The 25,389-nt window shown below is 40.0% G+C and overlaps 1 protein-coding gene across 4 annotated transcripts in view; it reads left to right on the top strand.

Annotated features, from left to right (window-relative positions):
• The window catches only part of C2CD3 (C2 domain containing 3 centriole elongation regulator), a 50,825-nt gene that overhangs the window by 9,147 nt on the left and 16,289 nt on the right, over positions 1-25,389 (top strand). For all 4 annotated transcript variants that reach the window (XM_069883324.1, XM_069883326.1, XM_069883325.1 and 1 more), the window contains 16 exons: positions 255-367; positions 2,215-2,333; positions 3,305-3,427; positions 5,498-5,965; positions 6,891-7,042; positions 8,205-8,448; positions 9,023-9,206; positions 10,318-10,498; positions 12,104-12,276; positions 13,215-13,335; positions 14,519-14,787; positions 15,621-15,710; positions 17,029-17,649; positions 19,027-19,341; positions 22,382-22,520; positions 23,989-24,053. In XM_069883324.1, coding sequence (XP_069739425.1) covers positions 255-367; positions 2,215-2,333; positions 3,305-3,427; positions 5,498-5,965; positions 6,891-7,042; positions 8,205-8,448; positions 9,023-9,206; positions 10,318-10,498; positions 12,104-12,276; positions 13,215-13,335; positions 14,519-14,787; positions 15,621-15,710; positions 17,029-17,649; positions 19,027-19,341; positions 22,382-22,520; positions 23,989-24,053 — 3,377 coding nt within the window. The remainder of the gene's footprint in view (positions 1-254; positions 368-2,214; positions 2,334-3,304; positions 3,428-5,497; positions 5,966-6,890; positions 7,043-8,204; positions 8,449-9,022; positions 9,207-10,317; positions 10,499-12,103; positions 12,277-13,214; positions 13,336-14,518; positions 14,788-15,620; positions 15,711-17,028; positions 17,650-19,026; positions 19,342-22,381; positions 22,521-23,988; positions 24,054-25,389) is intronic.

Here is a 25,389-nt window from a genome sequence, read left to right as displayed (position 1 = left end):
GCTGTGTTTTTTCTGGGATTTTGGTGAGGTACAAATGTGCTTTGTGCATGGCAGTACATTGAAAACAAAAGGGGGTTCTTTGGAGGAGAATCTGACATACTTGTAATTTATTGAATTCATAAAATAGTTTGATTACTCTAAAGAATAGAGTAACTTCATAAATTCTGAATATGAAACTTCTGCTATATTCAGCTTCCTTATGTACATTAGATTTTTGATGGATTATGATTATCTAGTCACTTTTTCATTCATAGTACCTTCTTTGTCGAGTCCCACTTTCCTGTGGGAACCTCTAAGGATGCAAAAGGACAAGTCTCCATAACAACAGAAGTAATTCGAATAGCTTCAAATAAAATCACAGATGATGGTAAGAGCATTATTTTTCCCCCTTTTATTTAGTATTATTGACTCTTTCATCTCTTAGAAATTATTTAGTACCATTGTCTATGTATTTTCTTTGCTGCCTGAAAAATACAGTATGATTATTGGCGCCTCTACCAACTGAGCTGCTGTGCTGCAGGTAGTGGAACACTCGTTTCAGGGAGGAGGAAGCCAAGTGATTTTGGTTTTTGACTTCCAAGAAGTATTCATATGGGGATTTTCACATTTCTTTTCTAGGGTCATAACAGCAACTCATAAAGTCCATTCCTTCATTTCGATATAAACCCAATATCATTTCTGCAATAGTTTGAAGATGATAAAGTACTTTTAGAAATATCCAAGATACTTATATCTCAAAGAAATAATCTTACCAGATGCTGAAGTATGTCACATAACATCTGCAAGAGCTCAGAGAGTCTGTGGGGTCCAAGACATCTTGACAAGTACTGTGCTCACATCAGTAAATATTCATCTCTTTACTGAGAGTCACCAGTGTTCATATCCCTGAGTACCATTTAGGATACATTTCTGCCCTCAGTCAGCAGAGAATGCTCTATAAGCAAGATCTTCTCTGCAAAGTCTTCCCAGGAAGTGGGATTCCAGGCTGACTTTCAAAGGCCTCTCCCATATGGTCATTCGTTTGCTTTGCATCTTTCTAGGTGGTACTTGAGGAGACCTGGGGGTAATTCTGAGTTCTCTTGTATATCCTCCATCCATGTCCAGAGAAAACATTTAATTCTTCTGAACCTGGGCTCTTTGTTATACAAAGATAATACAGCCTCCAGCACTTTGTCATGTGTAGTTAGATTCCAGCTCTTTGGAACCTACAAAAATAGACAGAGATGGAAATAATTCGAAGAAGTAGTCAAGTCAATCTGTTGTGCCATTATCTTTCGTGGTAGCTGTTTATCTCATTTATTAAAGATACCCAATGGGAAAAATTCCATAGCCCTCCCAGGCAAGATGTGGAAGTGCTGCACTTTCTGTTAGAAAAGTTTCCTTATGTCTAACCTGAGATTTTATCATCACGAGAGTGCTTACTTTGTCCATTGTGAACAAGGAAAGCATACTGCTTCAATACTGTTATTCTCTTTTCTAGACTAAACAGTATTTTATAAACAGTATTCATTCAGTATTTTTTCACAGTTACTATTTCTTCTCCTGAATTTGTGGCTATTCTTGCAGCTCAGCTTTCTCTCAAGAGATGTCTTAAGAAATATTGCTCAAAGTGAGACAGGGTTATCCCACTGAAGAAGGGGAGAGTCTTACTGTGCGCTAGGATGACAGAGAGCTGGTATCAACTGCAGCCTTTAGATGCTATTATAATATTAATTTTGTTGTGCTGCCCTCAGGCTATTTTCTGGACTTGGAACATGAAGAACAGTTTACTTCAGGCTTGATGTTAATAAGTAATGCAAAATTAAATGATTGCATGAGCAATCTCCATGGGAATTTTTTTTTTTATATTGAGTTAATTTTGAATAATTGTTGCTCCTGTAAGTAAATGAAGAAGTAAATTACCTGCAGAGTTGTAACACAGTTTTATAGAGTGAAAACTTGAAAGGTTCTTCTTGAGGATTCCAACCCTTCCCTGTTCAGCTCTCAGCCTTGCTTGATCTCTGATTCTGGCAGATATGCAGATTTTCTCTGTGTCTTTGTGCATCCTTTTCAGAAGTGCCACCACTTTTCCCTCATACTTCCTGAGTGGAAAGTCTCAGCTCACCCTGCATGTTCTCTGCAGAGAGTGAAGATTTCCCTGCTCCCGATCAAGCTCAAAAGACAGGCTAGCGCTGGATCCAGCTAAGTGCTCACAAGTCTCTGTCTTCCTTGCAGTGGTGAAATTTCAACAGCGGTTTGTGTTCCCTGTCCGCTTTGGTGAAACGATGATAGAGCACTGGTGGAGCTCTGACCTTGCTTTTAAAATCTACATGAGAAAAAACACACAGAAAAAGGTACTTCTTAAAAAGTTGTTTATACTTTGCGTGTTGTATTGAAAAGCAAAGAAATTCTTTGCATTTCTGTTTCCTCCAAATACTTACAAGGATGGCAGTGGCTTTTCTAAGTCTTCTGTGATGCTTCGTTGCATCTCAGGCATCAAAGGCAAATCCAAGTAATGTGGCTTATCTAAGACACTTCTTAATCACTAGTTGCCAGATATTGTGAAAGGAAATGACATTATGTGCAACTAATATAAGTTGAACTAATTGCTGTTCAATCTTATCACCCAGCTAAATGATTTTCTGAGTTCAAGACTGACAGGCAAAAAAAATAGTCCTTCCATTGTCTTTAAAACCAATCTCTTGCTGTTTAGGCATATCAGATTGGTTACAAGCATTAGTCTTGAGTGAGAGTGCAACTCGTTTGGCAATATAGAGCGAGTTAATGTGCATGCAGTTGATATCAGTACTTTGCCTGGGGCAAGAGGAGTAAAGTGAGGTATGAGAAGCAGGTGTATCTTATACATTTGGGGAGAGGGGAATGTTTCTTTTTGCTAAAAATATTTGCATAATCATCTGAATGTGACAAAGACGGTGAGAGGTGTTAATTCAGCTTATGTTTTGTTTTAACCAATACCAAGGATCTCTGCCCATCTGTTCTAATAGGAGCTTTTCTTTTAATGCTCGAATAAATTGCATCTTTAGGTATGGAAATTTTGCTCAGTTACTACGTTCATTTTTGCATTAATCTGGAGATGTTTGTATTAGGTATTGGGACAACGTTCCTTACTGTTGTCCTACCGAGACTTGAGATTGTAAATAAGGGAAACTTTCCTACAAATCCCTGTTGCTACAGCTAGCAGTGTAGAACTGGGGAGGGTGTGTGGCTGACCGTGGCTTCCCAGAAGGCTTTTGTTTCATATTATGCCCTTAGGTCTTTAAACTTGACAGAAATCTTGCAAAACATATTGGTTTTCTGCCCTCAGCCAGTAGCTGTTGGCTCAGCAGCACTTCAGTTACGCAAGGTTGTTCAGTCTGAGTTGCTTGCTGTCAGTTGTGAAATACCTGTGGAAAAAGAGGGAGATCAGACACAAGTTGGACCACTAAAGGTATGCATTTTACCATATAGAGTTTGAGTTAAATGACCTGTTGTTACTCATTCTGGCTGCATATTCTTTTTTTTTTTATTTTAACTCCTCTTCTTTTCTCCCTTTGTTTTAATTCGCTAGGTCTCATATACAAAAGTTTGTAAGATCTGTACAGGATGACATGAACGTTTTTTATTTTAGGGTTTTGGAGAAATATTTTGAACCTCCTGCATGTCTAAGGGTGTTGTTGTGTGATGTTCCTCTGTCTGCAGGGTAAAATGAGGTCAATAAGCTAGGGCTTGGATACAGAAGCCACTCTCGAGGCAGATTTTGAGTGGCATGTGTTCAGGGCTGGGAGTTTTGGCTGCTGCTTCTCGCATGACTTGAGGTTAGGTCTCTCCTGACGCTCCTTGTCATCAGTATCTCACTTCAGGAGTTATCTTCTCCAGCCGAAGTTTTTTACTAGCATGTTTCACTTCTGGTTGAGAAGAGTTGACAGTTCTGCACAGCACCGTCGAGAGGTTGGCCAGTTCTAAAGACAAATAGTGCTCTAGATTAGCAAGTGAAGGGTTAAGAATTGAGACTTTTACATTCAGAGCTCCTAAATTATTCCCAGAGAATGTGAGTACGAATTGCTTTTGTCACTTTATAGTTCACGAGGTGAATGATGTTCTCTGTCATAGAGGCTGTGAAATGTCTTTCAGAGAAGCTGTTCAGCAGAGCCGCCCGTAGAGACCTTACAGAAGGATGAAACATAAAATAGAGAGGTTAGGTGTTAATTGAATGCAGGGAGGAGAAACGCTGTGCTGTGCTGGAGAGTATGGAGTGGAACAGGGTGAGAGAGGAGAAAAATGGAAGGAGGTATTGTGGGGAATTAACAAACTGAAGTTCAATGCAAGACCTTATGGAAGGGGAAGCTACTACTTAAAGAAAACTGATTTTGATCACCTCGTCTCTTAGATTTCTCTTGTAATACCTGTCTATCAACAGTGCATGTGTGTCCAGCCATTCTGGATGGAGCATGGAGGAAAATGGATGGTAGCTATTGAGTCCGCTTCACATTTCTTGTGTTTTTTCTGACAGATGGTCTGGAACTCCTCATCTTTGTATGTGTTCTGTATACGTTTTAGGAGCAGATACCATTTGAGATCTGTTGCCACAACACTTTGTCTCATCCTTCCTAAATTTTAGGCAAAGTTCTTGCATCTGATTTTTTTTTCTCCTTATTTGGCATTTTATGGCTCCAATCCTTTTCTTTATCCTGCTACCTTATCTTCTGTGCTTCAGTGTGTTCCTCCCCTTCTTGCTGCCTTGTCATGGGAATTAATCCAGTAGATCTGAGATGCTCTGTAGCAATTAATACTCACCGATTAACATTTGCAGTTCATATAGCACTTGTTTTGGTGGTTCTTTCATTGCTTTCACACACGCAATTTCATTCATACTGATCTAACTATTTCACTTGCAAATCTTGACAACACAAACAGGCAATTCAGATGTAGGACAGGGTGGTGAAAACCAAAACAAAATGCAAAAAACCCAACCTCAGAAAAAGGAGACAAATGTGGTGGAATATGTAGACCATTGGAGAGAAGAAGAAGCCCGCAGAAGGGAGAAGAGTTATGGACAGCTAAAATCAGTAGGGAACGTAAGAGTGAAAAAGCAGTGAAAGTAAACATTTTTAGAGAGAAGCACTTATTCATATTTTTCCTCAAGCAGCAAGTGCCATAGCAAAGTGGAGCAAATGACAGTTGAGGTAACTTTGCCAGAGTACTTTTCACCTTGGTTAGGTAGGTATTCATTTTTCAGTCAGCTTTGTGATTGGTTTTTAATTTTTCTTTTTTTTTCAGCTGTAATTGTATAGTTTTGTACTTCAGTTACTGCTTTATTTGATAAAACTATGTGTAGTTTATTTTGCGGTGACAGTTGTAGCTTGTAACCAGCTTGTGTTTAAAATTAAGGCTTCTGGGTGATGATCCTAACACAATTCTTGAACAAAACGTGCAATGCATTTCCCTGAGTTTATGTTGCAGTTTCTTTGCCTTTATATAGGGCACATTTGATTAGCCCACTTTGCTTTGCACAATGCAGGTGTCCTTAGAGCTTGCAGCTGACAATAAAGACTTCACCCGCGCTGCTGCCAGGTCAGCTACGGCTGTGCAGCGAGTCCCAGCTCATGCCGTAAGAAGCCCCCAGCTGGAATTCCAGGAACCCAACAGGAAAAGCACAGATTCAGAAAGCCTTCGCTGCTTGAAACTTAACGACTGTGACGACTCACAGATGACAGGAGCAGCCAGCATAAATGCTGTGCAGCCGCCGCAGGCCGTACCAACCTCTGTAGCCTGTAATCTTATGACACAAATAACTGCAACTGAAGAGGATGGGTTATTACTGCATGTGCTGTTGATGGTGCCTGATGGAAAGGATTTCGTTGCTGGACACTGTGGGATCCACAGTACTTGTAATGTGTATTTAAACTGCAAACTGTTCAGCACCGAGGAGGCAACGAGATCTGCTGTCATATGGGGCACAACACAACCTGCCTTTAATTTTTCTCAGGCAAGTCACATGTCTTCTATTTAACACTGATTGAAGTGTGATATTCCACACTGACAAACGTATTTCAAAGATAAGGTACTTTTTATACATGTAGGAACTTCACTGCTTAGCTCTGTCCAGTATATCAAGTCCTTTCAGTATTGTTTTGGCTGCATTGCAGTTTGAAATGCAGTTCCTTGAATCATCCAAATAGCAAATAAGATTTTTAAAGTAAAAAGACAAATAGTCTGAAAAGTTTAGGTTAAAACTTAAAAAAGTTGACATCTATTTTCCTCCATTTTGGCAAGAAAACACATTATTGATGGCAGCATCATGGCATCCTAATATGTAGGTGTAGAATTTTTTGTTTGTTCCTTTGCTCAATGTTCTTTTTCTTCTCAATAGATTTATCAGCACAGAAATGTGTGTGTTACTGTCCTGATATGGGCCAGCACCTTCCCCCAGCAAATAGCAGAATTTCAGGCATTTAATAATGTTATGAGTTTTTTAATGGATGTTTTTCTTTGGAAATGTCAGGATGCTGAGATTTGGTTTACTTTTAACAATACTTGGTGATCTGTGAGACTCCTTAGTCTTTGACTGAGAATGGAATGTAAAAACAGCAAAAGACATCTAAAATATTTGTATGAAATTATTTATCTGTTGTTTAGTAAACAAGTATTTAAAGATAAAAGCAATTATTTTTAGGATAGCATAAAGCTTATGTTAAAATTTATCTAAATTACGTTTATTTCATGGCTTTCTCTTTTTAAAGCTTACCAGTTTTCTGAAATTCGGTAGGCAAGCATGCATTTAATTATTAATTTCCATTTCTAAAGAGCACAATTCTGTAGACCAGACTAATGTAGCATTACCAGAATACTCTGTATTTAGCAAATAACTTCCAGCAAGTTCTGTGTACTAATTCTGCATTAAACTCTTTCAGGTGATGCCTTTTTCATTGACTTCCAAACACTTGGAACGGCTGAAGAACAATGTCATGATTATTGAAGCATGGAACAAGATGGGGAGCCCTGGCTGTGACAGGCTGCTAGGATTAGTGAAGCTTCCTCTGCATCAGTTTTACATCTCATTCAAGTAAACATCTTTGTTCTGTATTATACAGGGTTGGGGAATATCGTAACTGATGCTCAGAGAAGAGAGGGAAGGATGGTGTCTTGGGTTTGCATGGAAGAGTTTGTAATTATACTTTATAGCAAAGGCAGTTTTTGTCCTGCCAAGCTTTATCTAGCACTTTCCTGCCCTGAGCAAGATATGGGTTACACTTTCCTCATACAGAAATAGACATAGACTGTGAGAAATAAAGCCACTATGCTGCATTAGGCTTGGAGGTTATGAAATAGGTCCTATGAAATAGGAAAATTATAAGACATCAAAGTCACTGCACAGGAAAAGGAAGTGTGTCTTACCATTGGTGATTTTCCAAGGTTACAAGTGATTGAGTGATTTTGTTCCTGATTATGCTGTGCATAGTTCCCATTTGCACAGCACAGGATAATGCTTGTGGTGTCAAAAAGGTCTCTAAATACTTCATGTTTTAATTATTGTCTTACCCGATGGGTCTCTTCAGAGCTCTTTGTTCTTTTTGGTTCAGCGTTTTGGCTTCTTGTTCAGTAAAATACCTGTTTACAGCAATTTAAATTGATAGAAATACTGGACGGAAGAGATCCCTTCTAATGCAAAGGATTAGTTCCTTTAATTTTGGTCAGACAAGTGACAGATGGAAATCAGATGGTGCTGGAGCTGACTGGCAACTACTTTGTTAGTTACATGTCATTTGTATGATTTTTTTTCACCAATCCACTGTAGTTTACTTGTGTAGATCTTCCATGTATTAGAGGGTTTTACTTTTCTCTGGGAAACTGTCCCTGTTCCTTCTTGCCTTCCTGCCCAAGTCCATCTCCAAAGGCACATAACTGCCTCATAAAACTATAATGTGGCTACAGTGTATTGATAGGAGTCTTGTTCCAGTTCATCACCTTGCTCACAGTTTTCTAGGCTGGCTTATAGCTTAAGGCCATCTTAGTTTTTGGAGAGCTTTGCTTTCTCATTGCTGAAAAAAGCTCATGGATCTGTGCTTTGTGAAGGCTAATGTAATTAAGATGGATTTTGGAGGAATGGAGGTAGATTGGTTTCTAACTTCATTGAAAGTCCCATCTATGATGAGCTTAGTGTGATCATGTTCATATTCAGATGGCTCATTCTCTTGCTGGTGCATTTTTGTTTTGATCTGTTCTAGAGATCCAAAGATTTCCCATCTGCTTCTTCAAGCTCAGTATCCGGTGGTTGCTGTGGACAGCTATATGCCCGTGATAGATGTTTTTACTGGCAGTAGAAGTGGAAGCCTGAGGGTCATTCTGGCAATGGGGTCGGCTGATCAGATAGTGGCACTGCAGAGGCTAAAAAATGAAGAAGGAACGGTACCTCCCATCACGCAGCGCCCTTACCACTCTCTGGACCCTCCTTCTACAAAGCCCACAATGGTATTGTTTAATAAATTCCAATTCTTGTCACGAGGGACATATGAAAAGGATTTTACCAGTGGGTTCATTAACAAACCAGTGATCCCCAGTCTCTTCTGATGCTATAGTCAGTTTTGTTTTAAGTGCTCACGTTCTTTGCAGAATTATGTTGTTTCTATTCTTTTCTTACCCACTTTCCTTTACCAGTCTTGACATTATTGCCCTTTTTACTGCCCTGCTTATCTACTGCTGCAATCTATATAAATGCAGTAAAATAAAAAAAAAAAAAAATCTTAACTCTCAGAGCCATTTTCTGTACCATACAGGTTCTGCCACTGCCTTTGAGTTGGATATGTATGAACTCTCAGGCTTTTTATGTGCTGTGTTTTTTTGCTTTTGCAGGAGAAGAAATTGCATTTCAGTTTTTCAAAAAAAAAAGTATTATTTGAAGGTTTCTGTGAACTTTAGTGAGAAAATAGCAGATAGTGGTTCTGGGCCCTCCACCTCAGGCTTCTTAGTCGCACATTCCCAGTCCTCTTGTGTGCTGTTTCCTAAAGAGTCATCCTTCCCATGTGGATTTTCTATGTTTTATTAGCTGTTAGACGAAGAAGGGAAAAACCTGATGGAGCATGTGTTTGAAATCCATGTGGAGAGTGTGAAAGGACTCATGCCCTTACAGTCCACAGTCTGGGGAGAGGCTGACTGCTACGTACAGTACTATTTCCCAGTTCAAGAGGCTGGTTGTGGTGCGCTGCAAGGAACTGAATTGCATGAAGATGGTAAGTTTCTTTTATTATCCACCCTTATTTAAGAGCATTGCTTTAGTTAAGCATTGTTTAGTCATATTCTCTCTGATTAAGTAAGAGGGTGTGTGTTTTTCTGAGCTTTCATGCAGGCAATGCTTGCTTTCCTTAGAAGCTGGGTGTACGACTGTACTTGGGCTGCATCAGTAAATTAAAAGGCTGCTTTGACTGAGGCAAGAGGCAAAGTTCCTAGCAAAAAAAGAAATCTAGTTCTGAGTCTCCTCACATGGTACCGTTTTGTTAAAGATCCTAGAAGGCTACGCCAACTGACCCTGCAAAGATTCAAGAACGGATTTGCAGGGATACTAAGATTGTATACAGTTAAATTCAACAATGATTTACGTACACAGGCCTTTCAAGGTGCTTATTTTCCTGATTACACCAAGAGAAGACTTCTCTGCCTTAGATCATTAGTATTGTAAAAGAGAATTTAACCAATTGCAATTGTAGAAAAGGACTTAGTGTTGACTTTGTGTGCTTTGAATTAGTAATGTATATTTTGGCTGAAAAATGACAGTCAGTAACATTGTTCCATAACAACTCCTGTGGATTATGGCAGCTTGCAGCCACATTTAACAGCAGTTCCCAGCCTGTGGGTCACAGGTTCATGGGACTGTATGAATTGCTTGTAAAAGATTTGTGAAGCAAAACTAGGAAGAGCAAGCCTTCTGGTGATGAAGGACTGCAAATAATACAAGACTGGAACTACCTGAAGACTGAAGACTGAAACTACCTGAAGGGAGGTTGTGGAGAGGAGGGGGCTGGCCTCTTCTCCCAAGTGACAGGGGACAGGACAAGAGGGAATGGCCTCAAGCTCCGCCAGGGGAGGTTCAGGCTCGACATAAGGAAAAAATTCTTCACTGAAAGAGTCATTAGGCAATGGAACAGTCTGTCCAGGGAGGTGTGGTTGAGTCGCCTTTCCTGGAGGTGTTTAAGGTGCGGGTGGATGAGGTACTGAGGGGCATGGTTTAGAGATTGGTGGGAATGGTTGGACTTGATGATTGGGTGGGTCTCTTCCAACCTGGTGATTCTATGATTCTATGAAAGCCACAAACACCATATTTAACCAGCTCTGCTTCTCTTGTAGGAATTGTATTGAAGCTGTTTCGCACAGCAACCACTTTGTGCATCCCTGATCCTGTCTTTAATGATGAGCATCATCATTCTTTGTTGGTTCCTGCTGAAGTCCCAGTCCAGAGGCTCCTGGTCAGTGCATTTATGGCGCCTGGAGGGACTGGAGGAGGAATCCAATTTGAAGTCTGGTGCAGGTACAGAGTAACATTCCATTCTTTGTAGATGTCACAGCAGTACAGATAGAGACACATATGGTATTGAAAAATCTCTAGCTATGGGATGGCTATTTAATAGTAAGTGAAAAAATGGTGAGCTCATCAATATTTGGTGATGAATATCTGCATTTAAGATTACATTTAAGACACATGAGCCTTTTTTTCCTTCCCAAGAGTGCTAATTACTCTTTTCTTCTTATAGCTTCGTTAGAAAGTATGTGCTCTGAGTTTGCTTACTTCTACCTTTTGATCTAAAAGTAGTGCTTAAGCACTTGGCACATACAAATTTTACTCACTAGCACCCTGGCAGTATAATTTCATTGTTTAGGTTTTTTTTTTCCCTTAATACAAGTCACAGAGTACAAAAGAATATACTATAAAATGTTTATGAATTCAAATCATAGTTTCTTTGGCAACTGAAACTAATTGCTAGTAATGAAAAATAGAGATCATTAAGACAGGTGGCTTTAGAAAAGCATAATTATAATAATTATATGTTCGTTCTTTAGAGAACAAACTAAGCTATTTAAAATTCAAAATTTTGCATTAGTGTTATTACATGATGAATGTGCTTACATTTAATGTTGGCAATGACCAGAGCAGCTGAAGTGACCAAATAATAGTACCTGGCATTTCTGAAATGTTCTTTAACTTGCTTTCCTGAGGCTATTGGACTTCAATTTACTCTTGCTCTGACCGCTCACTGATAGTTGCTGGTAAATTTTGGCACATTTGGGTGAAAAGAGCAAATTAATGAGCCAGAAGCCTTTTAAGAATAATGTAAATATCCTCTTGCTAGTTTGCTGTGTTTGAAATGGAAAAAGCTTACCCTGTGATTAGGAGTGAGATCAGATAGATTCCAAATCAAGAGAGTTCTTTCTATGATGCTGTCAGTATCTTGAATTACTCAAATGTATGGGGAAAAAGTAGAAACTAACAGGTGCAATATTCCAAGATGCTGAGACTACTATTCAGGCAGTTCTCTACCCAAGACTCAAATAGTCAGTTTATGTTCAGGATTTGTCCCAAAATGGAAAGAGAAACACAAGTCTATAGCACTGCCATGTTACTCAGCCACTGCTGCTGAAAACAGGTTGAACGCCTTTCTCCTGGTCTAGCTGTGGTTCATTAGATAAGCTGCAAAACTCATTTTAGGATGAGTCTGAAACCAAGCAGCACAGTAAGAAACAATCTAGAGTTATTTTTCACACTCACAAACTGATACAACAGATCCATTCTGCAAGTAGCATTTTTATTTATTAATGGAAATCGAGACCAGAGAATATTTGCTGCCAGATCCTTCTTTGTTTTTCCTTTGGGATGCCAATTTTTAGCACAGTTTCTGCTAGTTGACTTGCTAGGACTAAGCAAAAGTATGTTTGTAGCATTATCTACTTGAGCACTTACTGTTTGGTTTTTTTTCCTGTGAATATTCCTTTAGTTGAGTTTATCCCTTCCTTCCATGAGAGTAACTCGTGTTTTAAGACACACAAAGTTGGCTTATGTGCAGTTGTGAGAGAAATTATGATAATTTTGTCATCATTAAAATAACATGATTGATGATACTTCTTTATGTCTTACCAGGTATTATTACCCAAATGTCAGAGACCAGATGGTTGCCAAAGGGACATTGCCTTTGTCACGGCTCTGTGCCATGGTGACTATGCAGCATCGTGAAGAAATAGGGATACAGACTTTTAATCTTCCATTGGTCCCCAGGACTAATTCCTCAATGGAATTTCGTCTGCGGTCTTCAGGTAAGGAAGGCTTGTGGGGTTTCACTTTGTGTAAAAGCGAAGATCTCTGGTTTTGCTGCCAAGAGAAATAAAATTATGCATTTGTGTTGTAAACTGATACCAGCCATGAGAGTTTTTCCTCCCGGCTGTCATTATCACTATAACTAGTGAAGAATCAGTGATTAAACATGAGCAACACTTGAACTCCTAACCTTCCCGTGTATTGAACTGCTTAGTTGCCACATAAGCCACAGTGGTCACGTAAGCCACATAAGCTTCCCATGTAAGGTAGAGAGCGGGAGATCTGAAGAATGTCTGTTTATGGTACGTGGTATGAGCAGACTTCCTTCTGTTCTGCAGTGGTTCTTTCAAATAATACAAACATCAGCTCTGGGAAGGCCACTGAGGACATCTGAGGCAGCTTCTTGGGAAAAATTGCCATGAAAGAAAGCTGGAGCTGGAAAGGGAGTTCAGTATGCTTCAGTTATTTTGTAAGAGATTAGCCATATACAGCACCAGAAAATCTGCCTCTTTGAGGATTTTGTCACTGCAGTGCTATAAAAAAAAAAGTGTTCAAATACTGCAGTTAGGATATTTTAGAACTATTACAATGAATGCACACAGGAGGGCATGGCTGGATTAAACAACCTCTCCTGGATTTACCATACCATAAATTTCCAATGAGAAGGAGCCATTAAGACTTGTCTGATCTGACTGCCCATAGGTCAGGATGCAGGATGCAGCTCTTAACATTTCCTTCTGTGCCTCCTGTATCAGGCCATAACTTCTGGCTGAAGGACAGCAACTAGCACAGTAAGTCTGAATGGATTTCACATGGAGTTACTTTTTTGCATTAACAGACTAAGTTTTATATTAAGAGGCATAACTAAATATTGATTCTATTGGATGTAACTGTATAAAAAGTTAACCATTTCTTTCCTTCCTTTCATTTAACCCAGGCTTGCTTGATGTGAGTGTGAGATACCAACGATCCATGAAAAGAGCAGCAGGAATAACTGCTCAAACTGTTTCTCTTTCTGTACAAATACACAGAGCAGCTGGTTTGCAAGCAGCAGCTAGGTAAGGCCTAATTCTAAAAGGAAGACTTCTGTCTTAAAGTAGCTTTATCTGGAGGCAGCAGGCTGAGACATTAGAACTGGCCAACTTCCCATTTGCAGTGACTGATTTCAAACTGGGTTGTGATCAGAAGTGAAAACAACTTTATAAAGAACGGCAGTGGTTATTTTTGTCCCCTAAGCTGCCATGCAGTGTGGTAGCATTCATTCTGCAGAAGGACTGAGATTGTAAGGGCACATTTTTCTACATTTTCAAATTTTCCTACACCAAAGGCTGATATAAAAATTGACTGATAAAAAACGGCACCTATTTGGGTTATCGGATCATGATGTAACTGATGCTATTTGAAAGCTGGCTGAGATTTGTTTTCTTGAATTTCACTGTAGAAACATTGATAAACTAACTAGAAAATGAAACATGTTCCTTTTCACCAGAAAGCCTGCTGCTCTTAAGCACATAGAATCACCTGAACCCAGTTCCAATATGCAACTTTCAAGGATTAAGAAAAAGAGGTTAGAAGAGAGGGAGTCAGTTCCACAGCGGGAGGATGGCTCCTGTCATTCTGGAGCTGGGCTCACTGACCCTTTCTCAGTGTTGCTGAGCTTCTGATCCATCTTAATTCAAGTAGACTCTGTAAGATGAGGATCACTACCATATGTTTTATGGAGAAATAAAGAAAGTAGAACAACCTTCAGATTTATTCTTTAGGTGTTTGACCTGAGTAGTACTTGGGTCTTGTTTACTTGTGAATAATTCGATCTGCTAAGTTCATCTCCCTTTGCTTGTGAGCATGAGTCTGTAAAAATAATTAGGCTTGGCCGCTTGCTTCCATCAAGAGCAGGTTCTCTGGGAAGTTTTTCTACAATATGGGATATTTTTAAAGGTGCTGAGTACTTTCTTAACCACTTTATCAGATCCTGATAACGATAAGAGCACAGCCACGAGTGAACCTTGTGATAGTTAGTCTCAGCATTTCCTATCTGTTTCTAGTATATTCAGATGAAAAAAAAGTGAAAACTAATATGCAGCCAGAACCCACATATGTTTTAACTTACAGCATTCACTGTTTTGTCCCATCTTTTCACCATGAAGACTTGAAACCTTTTTTTTAATTGCATTGGTTCCAAGATTTCTTGTACATTACGTTCATTCTCTTTCTTGTTTTCTTTTTACATACTAAATGAAGAGCTGTGGCACAAAAGAACCCTTCGGTCCAGTACTATGCAGGTGTGGGAGTTAATGCGTATGTCTCTGTGCACCTCTCCTTTCTGCCTGAGGCAGAGAGACGCAGCACACGAGCTGTGGCTCGTACTTTCTGCCCAGAGTTCGAGCATCGCATGGAGTTTCCTTGTAACCTCATCATTCAGAAAAGTACTGGGGAAGCCTCTTCTCTGGGGGAACTGTTGCAGTCTGCCAATATTGTCTTCTCTATCTACCATCAGAGCACCAAGTCAGGTAAAGAGGAGAAGTGATTACAATGACTGAATGCTGTTACAGAATGGCCCAGTCCTCTTAATTTTCATTTTAGAAGAGAGACTGTTCTGTGCAGCTGCTAATCGATGTAATTAGCTAAACTGTCTTCAGAGAAGGTTTTGGTAGGTACTGTTCCCCTTGTGCAAAGAATTAAGGTTTCCAGACTCCAAGTGATTAAAATCCCCTTCTAAATGAAAAGATAATGCAATTAAAAGTAATGATGCTTGATTCTTGGAGCACCCTGCCTTTGTATGTGCATGCCTTATTGCTTCCACTTCATGAGAGGTAATGAATGGAGAGGTTCAGCGAAATGATAGCTTAAGATCCTGCAGTGATCCTGTGGCACATTGTTATGTTGTAAAACAATCCTGCCTATGTGCTGGAAAATTATTTTATAAACAGAATTCAGCTAAAGATGACATTTGTTTTCACCGCTGGGGGAGAAAAGTCAAGAGTGGCACGCTTTTAGAGTGACTGCTGGCTCCTCACTGATCAACACTGAATATTAATCTGTGGAAATATTCCCTAAAAGTTTCTCCAAATTCGGTGGAGGTGGAGCATGTATCCTGTCATGGATGTGCACTGACAATGCCTATGCACAGGTTTTGTTCACACCACTGTTTCTCACTGATTTTGGTCTGATATGTCCTGGGCAATTTTTGACTTTTGTCCCTTTTTTTCATGAGTTAAGAGTGTTTTCAGTGTACAGCTGGGCTATTTTCTGGGCTGGGCTTTGTTTCAAAGGAGTTACTGTCTCAATCACTTCTGAATCTTGGGTTCCAGTTTGATGTAATTACAAAATTTTTCTTTTCCAGCCACTGACACATTGGCAGCTCGGACATCAAGAGATTATCTTCTTGGCACAGTCACAATTCCAACCAAAGACCTGCTGAGAAGAAGATCAGGTAATACAGCACTGTTACACTGGTGACATTCTCTGTAGATGCTGTTGTAATTCCTTAAAACAATTTTCATTCCAGTTTTGGCTTTTTGTGAGTTTTTAGGTTTTGGGGTTTTTTAGTCCAAAGTTCCCAGACATTGCATGTGTTTTCATTAAAAATCCTACATTAGAACACTTATATAAAGGTGGTTGTTTGAAGATCTGTTTTCAGGGAGTAGGGTATATAGTACCTGAATGAATATTCTGAAGCTACTATGAAGAAATCTAACTCCATCCCAGCTAAAACCAGCATACCTCCTCAGTATTGTATTCAGGGCTGGTTTTTTTCAACCTTAAGATGGAAAGTCCAACAGTTGTAGTGTGCAGTGGAGGACCAACAATTGTGTTTCGGATGTCAAAGCCGGAAGCAAAGGCATAATTAAGTTAGAAAGCAGTAGAATAAACTTTTTTTAAAAAAAACTAAATGTGAAATAACTCATTTGTCTGGGCTGGAGCATCTCCTGTGTGAGGACAGGCTGAGAGAGTTGGCCTTATTTAGGCTAGAGAAGAAAAGGCTTTCAGGAGACCTTATAACAGCATTCCAGTACTTAAAGGCGGCCTACAGGAAAGATGGGAAAGGGCTCTTTATCATGTAGTGAAGTGATAGGATGAGGGGTAACAGTTTTAAGCTGAAAGAGGGAAGGTTTAGATATTGGGAAGATATTTTTTACTGTTAGGGTGATGAGGCATTGGAACAGATTGCCCAGAGAAGTCATGGAAGTCCCATTTGTGCAGCTGTTCGGGGACAGGTTGGGTGAGGCTTTGAGCCACCTGATCCAGCAGAAGGTGTCCCTGTCCATAGCAGGGGAGTTGGAACTGGATGATCTTTAAGGTCTCTTCCAAGCCAAATCACTCTATGTGTTAGTTTGTGATGATTATGTCTTGTAGTAACGATGCCTTGGTTGTTTCTGCTTTAATTTCAGTCTAGTTTTCATTTTCTCCAACATGAATGTTGGTGTTTATTTTTAATGGGAAGAGAGGAGGAAAGAAATGAGAATGCCTTATTTTATAATTGAAGATTGATGGGGTGTTTCATTGTAAAATGAGCGTTGTTAATGAAATGAAAGGTAAAATGCCTTTGGGACCAGAACTACTGCTGAGGTTTTCTGAGGTCTAACAATTTGCTGCTTTTTCAAGTTAGAAATTATTTGACAAACTACAAACTTTCACAAGAAATAAATCTTTCAACTACTGGTCCTTGACCGATGACCAGAGAGTGGAAAATTCTTTACTGATGTTTTTAAAAGGTAGAATAAGTCTAATTAAGGTCTCTTCTCCTGAAGGTGTTACAGGCTGGTACCCAGTTACTCTGTCTGAAGATTTAATGCCTTCACACTGCACAAATGTCATGCAGGCCATTGTGGGAGGTCTGGAACTTTCCGTTACCTTTGCTCATCAGGATGACAGAGAGCGTGTTTTGGAGGCAGCTAAGCTCTTAGGATGGAACTGTGAGGAGAGCTACGGAGATAGCATGGACGATAGCGACGAGTGGGAGCAAAGTTCCAGTCCAGCAACTGTGACCATCTCAACTCCAAGACTCTGGCTGCCAGTCCACTGTGTGCTGCTTGCAGGCCAGTCGCACCTGAATAAAAGCACTTATTGCTACCTCAGATATAAGCTGTATAATCAGGAAGCCATGTGGACTTCACTTAGGAGGCCAAAACTGAGTGATGACGCAAAGAATGTTACAGTGAACTTTAAAAAAACAAACAAGGTGACTCTTAGAAGGAGCCAAGGACTGCTTTGGTTCTTCCGAGAGGAGATATTAGAAATCCAGGTGTGGTGGGCATATGGTAAAGAAGATGATGTGGAAAGACCACTTGATACAGATCGTCTTATCGGATCTGCTTATGTCAACCTTGGAGCATTAGCAGAGAGATCAAGGAAAACACAAAGTGTTAGTGGTAAGTTCCTGAAGTGATAAGTTCCTAGAGAACATTTGTTAGTGGTAAATTTCTAAAGAACACTGTCATGTTTCATTCCTCTTCCTTGCTTGCTTCTCTGAATTCAAAACTTAGCAAGCTTAAATGGGTGAAAAAATGGCAGTAATGATCAGTAATGGGGAAAGCAGTGAGTCTGCATGGATTGATGAAGAATGTTTCTTGAGAATTACAGATTTGTCATTGTAATAGAATGAGAGGAATGCCTGCAGTGAGAGCAAAGGGCTAGACACCAAGAAGGCAGTGGAAACTTCTGCTCTGTACAGTGGACTTAGCAGTGTTAGGTATAATGTTGGACTTGGTTGTCTTAAAGGTCTTTTCCAACCTTTTCCTCAGCACAAGAAGGATATAGAGCTGTTGGAATGGGCCCAGAGGAGGGCCACAAAAATGATCCAAAGGTTGGAGCACCTCTCCTACAAGGACAGGCTGAGGTGCCTGGGACAGGCACCCAAGGAACAATCCCTTGGGGTTGTTCGGCCTGGAGAAGAGGAGGCTGTGGGGAGACCTTATAGCAGCCTTCCAGTACTTAAAAGGGGCTACAGGAAAGATGAGGACAGACTTTTTAGCGAGGCCTGTTGTGACAGGACAAGAAGTAATGGTTTTGAACTAAGGGACATTAGATTTAGGCTGTATATAAGGAAGAAATTTTTTACTATGAGGGTTGTGAGACACTGGCACAGGTTTTCCAGGCCCCATCCCTGGAAACATTCAAGGTCAAGTTGGATGGGGCTCTGAGCGACCTGTTCTAGTTAAAGATGTCCCTGCTCCTGCAGCAGGGTTGGACGAGGTGACCTGCAAAGGTCCCTTCCAACCCAAAGCATTCTATGATTCTGTGATTCTAAACAAGTCTGTCATTCTGTTACTTAAGCTTCTGTCATCTACATGGTACCCATCACCCACCAGCTTGCAGGCAGATTTGTCCACAGGATATTAGCACTTCTTTTGAGTGTGCACTGGAAAGGGAGAAAGAAAAGGAGTTAAAATTTTGTGCTGCATATGCATTGTGGTTTCCATATATGTGTTTAAAATTATGCAGAGGCACTATTCCCAGGACTTCCAGGAAGTTAATTTGCTTTAAAATAGTAATCTGAGCTGCCAGCAGGAAAATGAAGGTGTACCAAACTGGAGGGGTTGGTCACTGCTGTAACTTTTATGAGCTGGTGTTTATGTTTATTTAGGTGTAACGCTGCAGTGGGTGATAACTGGCATAGAAATTACAATGAAAAACAAATTGATTCTGCTGGATCAAGGTCTTTACTGTAATGAACTACACCGGCTTCCTTCCAAGGTTCTGTTATTTCTTTAGCTTGTTTAGCTGATTGCTTGTGAATTCTCTTACAGGGGTTTATCCGTTGTTCAGATGTAATGCTGCAAACCTAGCAGGAGCTGCTGTGCGTGTTCAGATCATCCTTTCTTCCACTCCTGCTGCTCCACCCAGCAGACTTCACTGTGCTGAGGAATACAGCGACAGTGAAGATGAAAGCACAGAGAAAGCACCTGACATGAGCCAACAGGTCTCTGAAAGTCAGAGTCAGAAACCGGATAACGTAAGTTCAGAAATCATCAATGGCAACCCACAAGAAGACGACATGTTTCTGGAAAACACATTTGCTGTCAATATCCTTGTGGAAAGAGCAATGCATTTAAGTTTAAAAGGTAACATCGCCACCACCAGTCTTTTTTTTTCCATTCTTTTTTCTTTTGTTTGTTTGTTTGCTTTTCTGGGATCTGTTCATAACAGGTACTGCATGGAGCGATTTAAAAACAAACCTTCAAACTTACTCTGGCACAGTGAATGAATTTGATGGAGTTCTAACTTGGCTTCGTAGCATTGCAACCCTGAGAGCGTTGCATCATTGTATAAGTACAGAGGAAGCAGGAGGTTAAACTATTCAGCCTATCTCTATTAATAAAATCCAAAATATAAATATAATGTTCACTGTTACAGATGACAGCTGAATTCTGAAGTTAAGCATTATCTGAATAACTTAACCCCAAGACGTTCCTATCTCAAAGACTGTTGTGAATTTGCATTTTTAGCATATAATCAATTTGTAAAGCTGGCTTACTCGTGCTATCTGGAGACTGCCAGACGCAGCAGTGAGGAAGGGCAATGTAAGGGCAGAGCAGCCTGAGCTCACCCAGGCTTGACACTCTGCTTCCCACTCTGCAGAGTGAGAATTATAGTTTGGTGGCTAGTTACTCTGCTGAGAGTCACCAAAGAATGGCTCTTTGCTTTTAAATTGGTGCCGAGCGTATGGAAATACCCCTTCCTAGCAGGTGACATTTGGTTCTTGATGTGCAGCAGTGTAACACACATAAGGAATCTGCAGGTTTTGGAGCCTTTTGTTTTTCCCTGAAGCTGCAGTCTGTAAATGAATCTCTGTGTTAAAGATGAGTTAAACCCTTTAAGATAGATCAGGTGCTTTGCTCTTTGCCTTGGGCACCTCTAGCACTGCATGACACGATCGCTTTGTGTTTGCTCAGCGCTTGGAGTGATCTGATGTTGTTTGGGCCATTGCACGCTACCTAAATAAAAATAGGAGTAAGGAACTTACCCGGTGTGAGTTTACTTGAAATGTCTCTGTTAAGATCAACTGTTTCACAGTCCAGGTCACATGCCAGAAAGGAACATTCTGTGTTTTATGGTGTGATAACACAACTAAAAGAGTGTAAAATATGAGCCATGATTTAAGTGTAAGTAATTCTGATACATACTGAGCCCCACAGATGGCTTTTTTTATAATGATTCTAGAATCTTCTGGAATTCATAATCTTTGGAAACCTGCTGCAGCAGCTTTTGCTACGGCAAAATTTTTGATGGGATAAAGGAGGTTTCTTTTGATCTTGTACACTATTGCAATATTTCCATCCATTTTAGGAGATTTTTAGAAGTGACTGACTGAGAGGCAGTCGCTATGCTGAAACAAATGCTGTATAAGCTGGTTTCAAGAATTAGACTTTGGGAGAAAAGAAAATTGCTTATAGTTAAATCAGATTAATCTTCATCAGTTTTGATCATTCTGGCCAATGCAGTCTTGGAAAAGTCCAAAGCCATGTGCTGAGTCCGTGGAGAGCAGAAAGGAGGAAATGATCTGAAATAACTGAGTGGTAGTTGGTTGCAATGTCTGACCTTGTTTCCCCTTGGCTAAGTCCAGATTTTGCCAGCTACAAATTTACCATCTGAACCACTCCATTAGCAGTAAAACGCCACTACAGCTTTACAAGCCATGATGCACTGCAGCAAATGAATCTCACTAATGCAAACGTGACTAAGAGAGTCCAGGGCTGCAGGAAGGGTCACGTGCAGAAGGGAAGAGAACCTAAGCATCTTCCCTCCTTTTTGGGCTATAAGTCAGGGCAGGTGATTGTCCAATTTCTGCATCTTTAATTTAACAGTTTCTAATCTAATATCCAGCAGCATCGGGGGAACATCTAGGTCCATCCCTTAATTTGACCTTGTGTTCCTCTGATGAGAAACTGTCTGCCTTTAAGCGCTAACATACCCAAGTAAGTCAGATTAGTTAATTCATTATCTGCTTTCTCACAAACCTTTTCCAGATTATTTCAGGACTAATCAGGGAGAAAATGCTTATGGTTCCAGCCCTGAACTATGTCTGTGCAAGCAGTCTGGTCATGAAGTGTGAATTGCTTACCTTGGTGATCACACAGATCTAGTTTGTGTGGATTAAAAACAGTGTTTCCTGAAGCTATTTAGAAACACCTTCAGCAAAGACTACCTACTGCCCCATGTATAGCTCCCTGGACTAGGACATAAGGACAATTGATTTTTTCCTCCATAACCGTGATAGAAACTTTGATGTTTAGGTCAAAATATTCAGGCTTTATCTGTACTAGACTTTCTTCTCTCAAATTTCTTGCCTGTGCAGAAGCAGGGCTGGTGGAGCACATGTGCATTTAACATAATAATAGTGACCAGTATTTTACTTTCCATGTGCTCTACCCCTGTGCAAAACACGTATCACAGGAAAACACAAGGAGCTGTGGCAATTGATCTGTCACACAAACTCCCACTTCTGCAATGGGTGTAAAAGGCAATGGGCAAAACTGGGAGGAAAGCCAGCAAGGATTTGAAATAAAATTATAGATACTGCTTTTCCCTCAGTATTTAAACCTTCGTAACGGATGAGGTTCAGGAGTGTTAACTTTCTCTAGTTCAGTCTTTTTGAGATGAACTAACAGAGGCCATAAAAAAGTTTATTGATCCTTGGATATCGTTAACACCTGGTGTGTGTGGTTTTTTTATTCAGTCAACACAAGTGAGCTTCCTCTCAGCAAGCCAGCTTTTAAGTCAGACTGCCTTGTGTAACACTGGGTATTTTCTATATTTGCAGCTAGGATTCTCAAACTGAGGTGCAGCATGTGTCAGACACTGGAATAAGGTTCTGCAGACCTGGGTTTTTTTCCCTAACTTTGCCTCTGACTTATCAGATAATCCTGGGCAAACGTTTTTTCCGTTTCTCCCTTGACTATTCCCGCTTCTGCTCTGCAAAAGGTTCATGTGATATTTGCTCCCATTGTAAATATAAAGTATTTTCAGCTCCACTGTTGAAACGGAATATTTCCTAGATGGTGGATTTCTCTGTTAATTATCTGTTTTTAACTGTGGAACTGCCTTTAGAATTTTTTTTTAGTTGTTAATAGCAAATTTATATTTAATTCTGTATAATTTTAGGGAGTCCATTGACAGAACGTGAAGTAACAGCACCCAGTAGCTGTGTATCATTTGCTGTTGCTGGTGCAGATGCTCCAATAATCACTCCAGTAATAGAAAATACAGATTCACCAGTCTGGGACTTTCAGCAACAAGCAAGGTGAGCGACACGGACTCAGTCAGACACACTTTGGATGTGACAGCCAGGCTAGATCTGAAGAGGGCGTATCCAGTTAGGAGTGCATTTCTACTTACTTGCCCTGTACACTTAGCTAAAAATGCTCGATTCCGTGTTTTTTAGTCACCGTATTAGGCAAAAAGTTGTTGGAGGAGTCAGTCTTAAAGCTAACGTGAGGAAGGGCAGTTTGACTTGCACTGAACCTTGGCTGCACCGTATTTTGGCCTGAGACCTTGGGCGAATTGATCTGTTTCCACTTATCTGTAGTTTCCCCATCTAGAGGAAGGGGCTGATAATTGCCTTGCTTGGCAAGGTTAAGTACAACTTGGTTCAATTTATTGGCTTTTTCTCTATGTTTTACCTTGTTTCATGCTTAGAAATTATGCCCTCGGTCCAAGTTTGGATTCACCTGCTGCATCTTTATGTATTTGGAAGTTAGGTTTATAACTCAGAGCTGTTCAGCCTTGGCTTCCTCTGCAGTCACTGGAGAGTCGCAGGCACCTCCAGACTGTGAGGCACTTGACCTGTAGTAAAGACCCATCTTGGAACAAAATTCCCTGAACGTGCCTTTTTCTCTCTGGTGACTGCCAAAATGATGTGGAAACATAGCTTTTGGATATCTGAGCCTGAATTAGAGCAGATGAATTTCTCACTCCAAGGAAGCTCAGCAGATCGGGTCATAGGTGGTAATATTGAGTAATAAACTTGTGTTTGCAGCCTTATGGTTTCCCCAGTGTTTCTAGACCAGATTTTAAACTAATTCCAAAGCAGTGGCCAAAAAGTTTTCTGAACAAGGTGGAACAAGTCTGTTACTGGCAACAAGAGAGCATACTGCAGTTATTTTGTCCATCACAAAATACATGCAGATGTAAACCACTGCCAGCACAGGAGTGGGCTTTTCTGCCAGACTGCTGAGCTGGGGTTTTGATTTTAGGGAATTTGTAATACGAAGTGAAACCATAGAAAAACTGCTAACTGAATTTTTGTTTCAGAGGTAGTTTGTGTTCAGAGTCATGTCTGAATTGCTTCTAACAACTTAAAAGCTGTTCTACATTTGATACTTCTATTTTCAGCCTTTTTTCCCAGAAATCAGCTTCCAATATTACAGCTTTCAACTATTAACTCCAGTGCTTTGCTGTCACTGTATTATTGAGTCATGCCCTAAACTGTATTTCCATTGCTTCTTGATTTCATTGTCTTATCTTTTAAATTTACAACACGAGTGAGAAGCGGGAAGTATATCCTGAATAAGCAAAAGCCCAAACTGTGTAAAGGTAGTTATGCTTTTGAGGGCTCAATGATTCTGGGTTTGTATTTCCAACCCCAGTCATTCCAGAAGGAAACTCATTTATCTGGATAGACACAATGGCATTGAAACTTCAGAGGCATTTTACTGTACTTGTTTTTCTTCCTACTTTGCATTAAATATTATGATTTTTATACTTAACAGATTATCCAAAGAGCTTCTCCTGGATCCACAGCAAACCTTGGTCTTCAAAGTGTGGCATAAAGCAGGTAAAGTTGTAGTGCAGTATTGAGAGGAGTGTCTTTTCTGCATCACTTTCCTTGGGTGACTTGTATTTAATACAAATAAAGTTAATTCTATTAAGTAAATTGGAGAGTAAATTGTAAAGATCTTTTTTATCTTGCATTAGAAGAAAGCTAGAGATAAATACCCATTAATCTCCTGCCCCTTAGCATCTTCCTTTTCCCCATTAATCATCTGACAAGGTTTGGTTTGTTTGTATTCTTCCTGGTTTTAATGTGACAATATTGTGGAGGCTGGATTTTTCTAGTGAAAAAACTTTTTTACTGTGTCTTTCTTCTGCTGTTTGTTGTCTCTGCAGCTGGTTGAAGTGGGGCAGCCAGCTGTAGTCAAATACTTTTATAGCAGCGTGGATAGATTTTAACAATTGCTCCCGTATCCAGTCTCAGCATTCACCAGGGGAGTGGAGGGCCTTGGGTTTCAAATCTAGCAACATAAAAGCTTTTTGTAATACTTTTTACTGAACCTGCTGTTTATTGTTAGAAGAAAAACAACACTGCCGATAGTTTGGACTTGGGTTTGCTTGTTTTTTGCTAGCCCAGATCCAGCTGGTACCAAACATTGGTACCGATGTTTAACTGGTACCAAGCAAGTGCAAAAAAAATCTGTTTATTGTTGGGAAGATGGCCCTGCTACTTCAGTTCAAACTGCTAGGATATGACATTTAAAATACTGGGGTTTCTTCTTTCTTTTTACATATTACAAGTTCATCTGTCTGGTTTTTGCTTCAAAAATAAACTTCCTGCGTAACTCATCCTTTCTCCATATTGTACAGAGTACATGCTGTGTACACAGTGCTTCTCCTGCCAGTCCCTCTCCTTGTCCTGGTCTTTCATTGTCTCTGTAGGGACATTTTTAGCTGAGTGTAGCTGCTAAGATAATCCAAATCATATCCTCTTCTTGGATAGGATTGTTTGTTCTGTAAGTGAGATAAATTAGCAAGACAGAAAAGACAAAACATTGCACAATAATGCAACAGTGTAATGACAAATCAACATTTTTTAAAAGTTTTGATGAAGTGAAAAAAGAAGAAACAGGAGTTTCTGAAATGAGAACGCAATTCTGGAGGCGGAATGCATTTGCTGGGGAACTCTGATTGGCCTCCAGGTTAATTTTCCTAGGTCTCTTATTGTCTCATTTCTAGACCGTTTTCAAGCAGGATATTTTTCCCTTTTTATAACCCTTGTTTAGCTTGTTCTTTAGATGAAATATTGTATGGGGTACATAGCCTTCACATCTTTTCTTAATACCTGCAGCGAGGTCCTCCTCCTGCTGTGCATTATTACCAGTGTAGGTGTTCAGGTT

The sequence above is a fragment of the Phaenicophaeus curvirostris genome, chromosome 1 (genome assembly GCF_032191515.1).
Source record: "Phaenicophaeus curvirostris isolate KB17595 chromosome 1, BPBGC_Pcur_1.0, whole genome shotgun sequence".
Lineage (NCBI taxonomy): Eukaryota > Metazoa > Chordata > Aves > Cuculiformes > Cuculidae > Phaenicophaeus > Phaenicophaeus curvirostris.
Note: the sequence above shows the minus strand (reverse complement) of the source record. Positions and strands in the feature narration are given on the sequence as shown.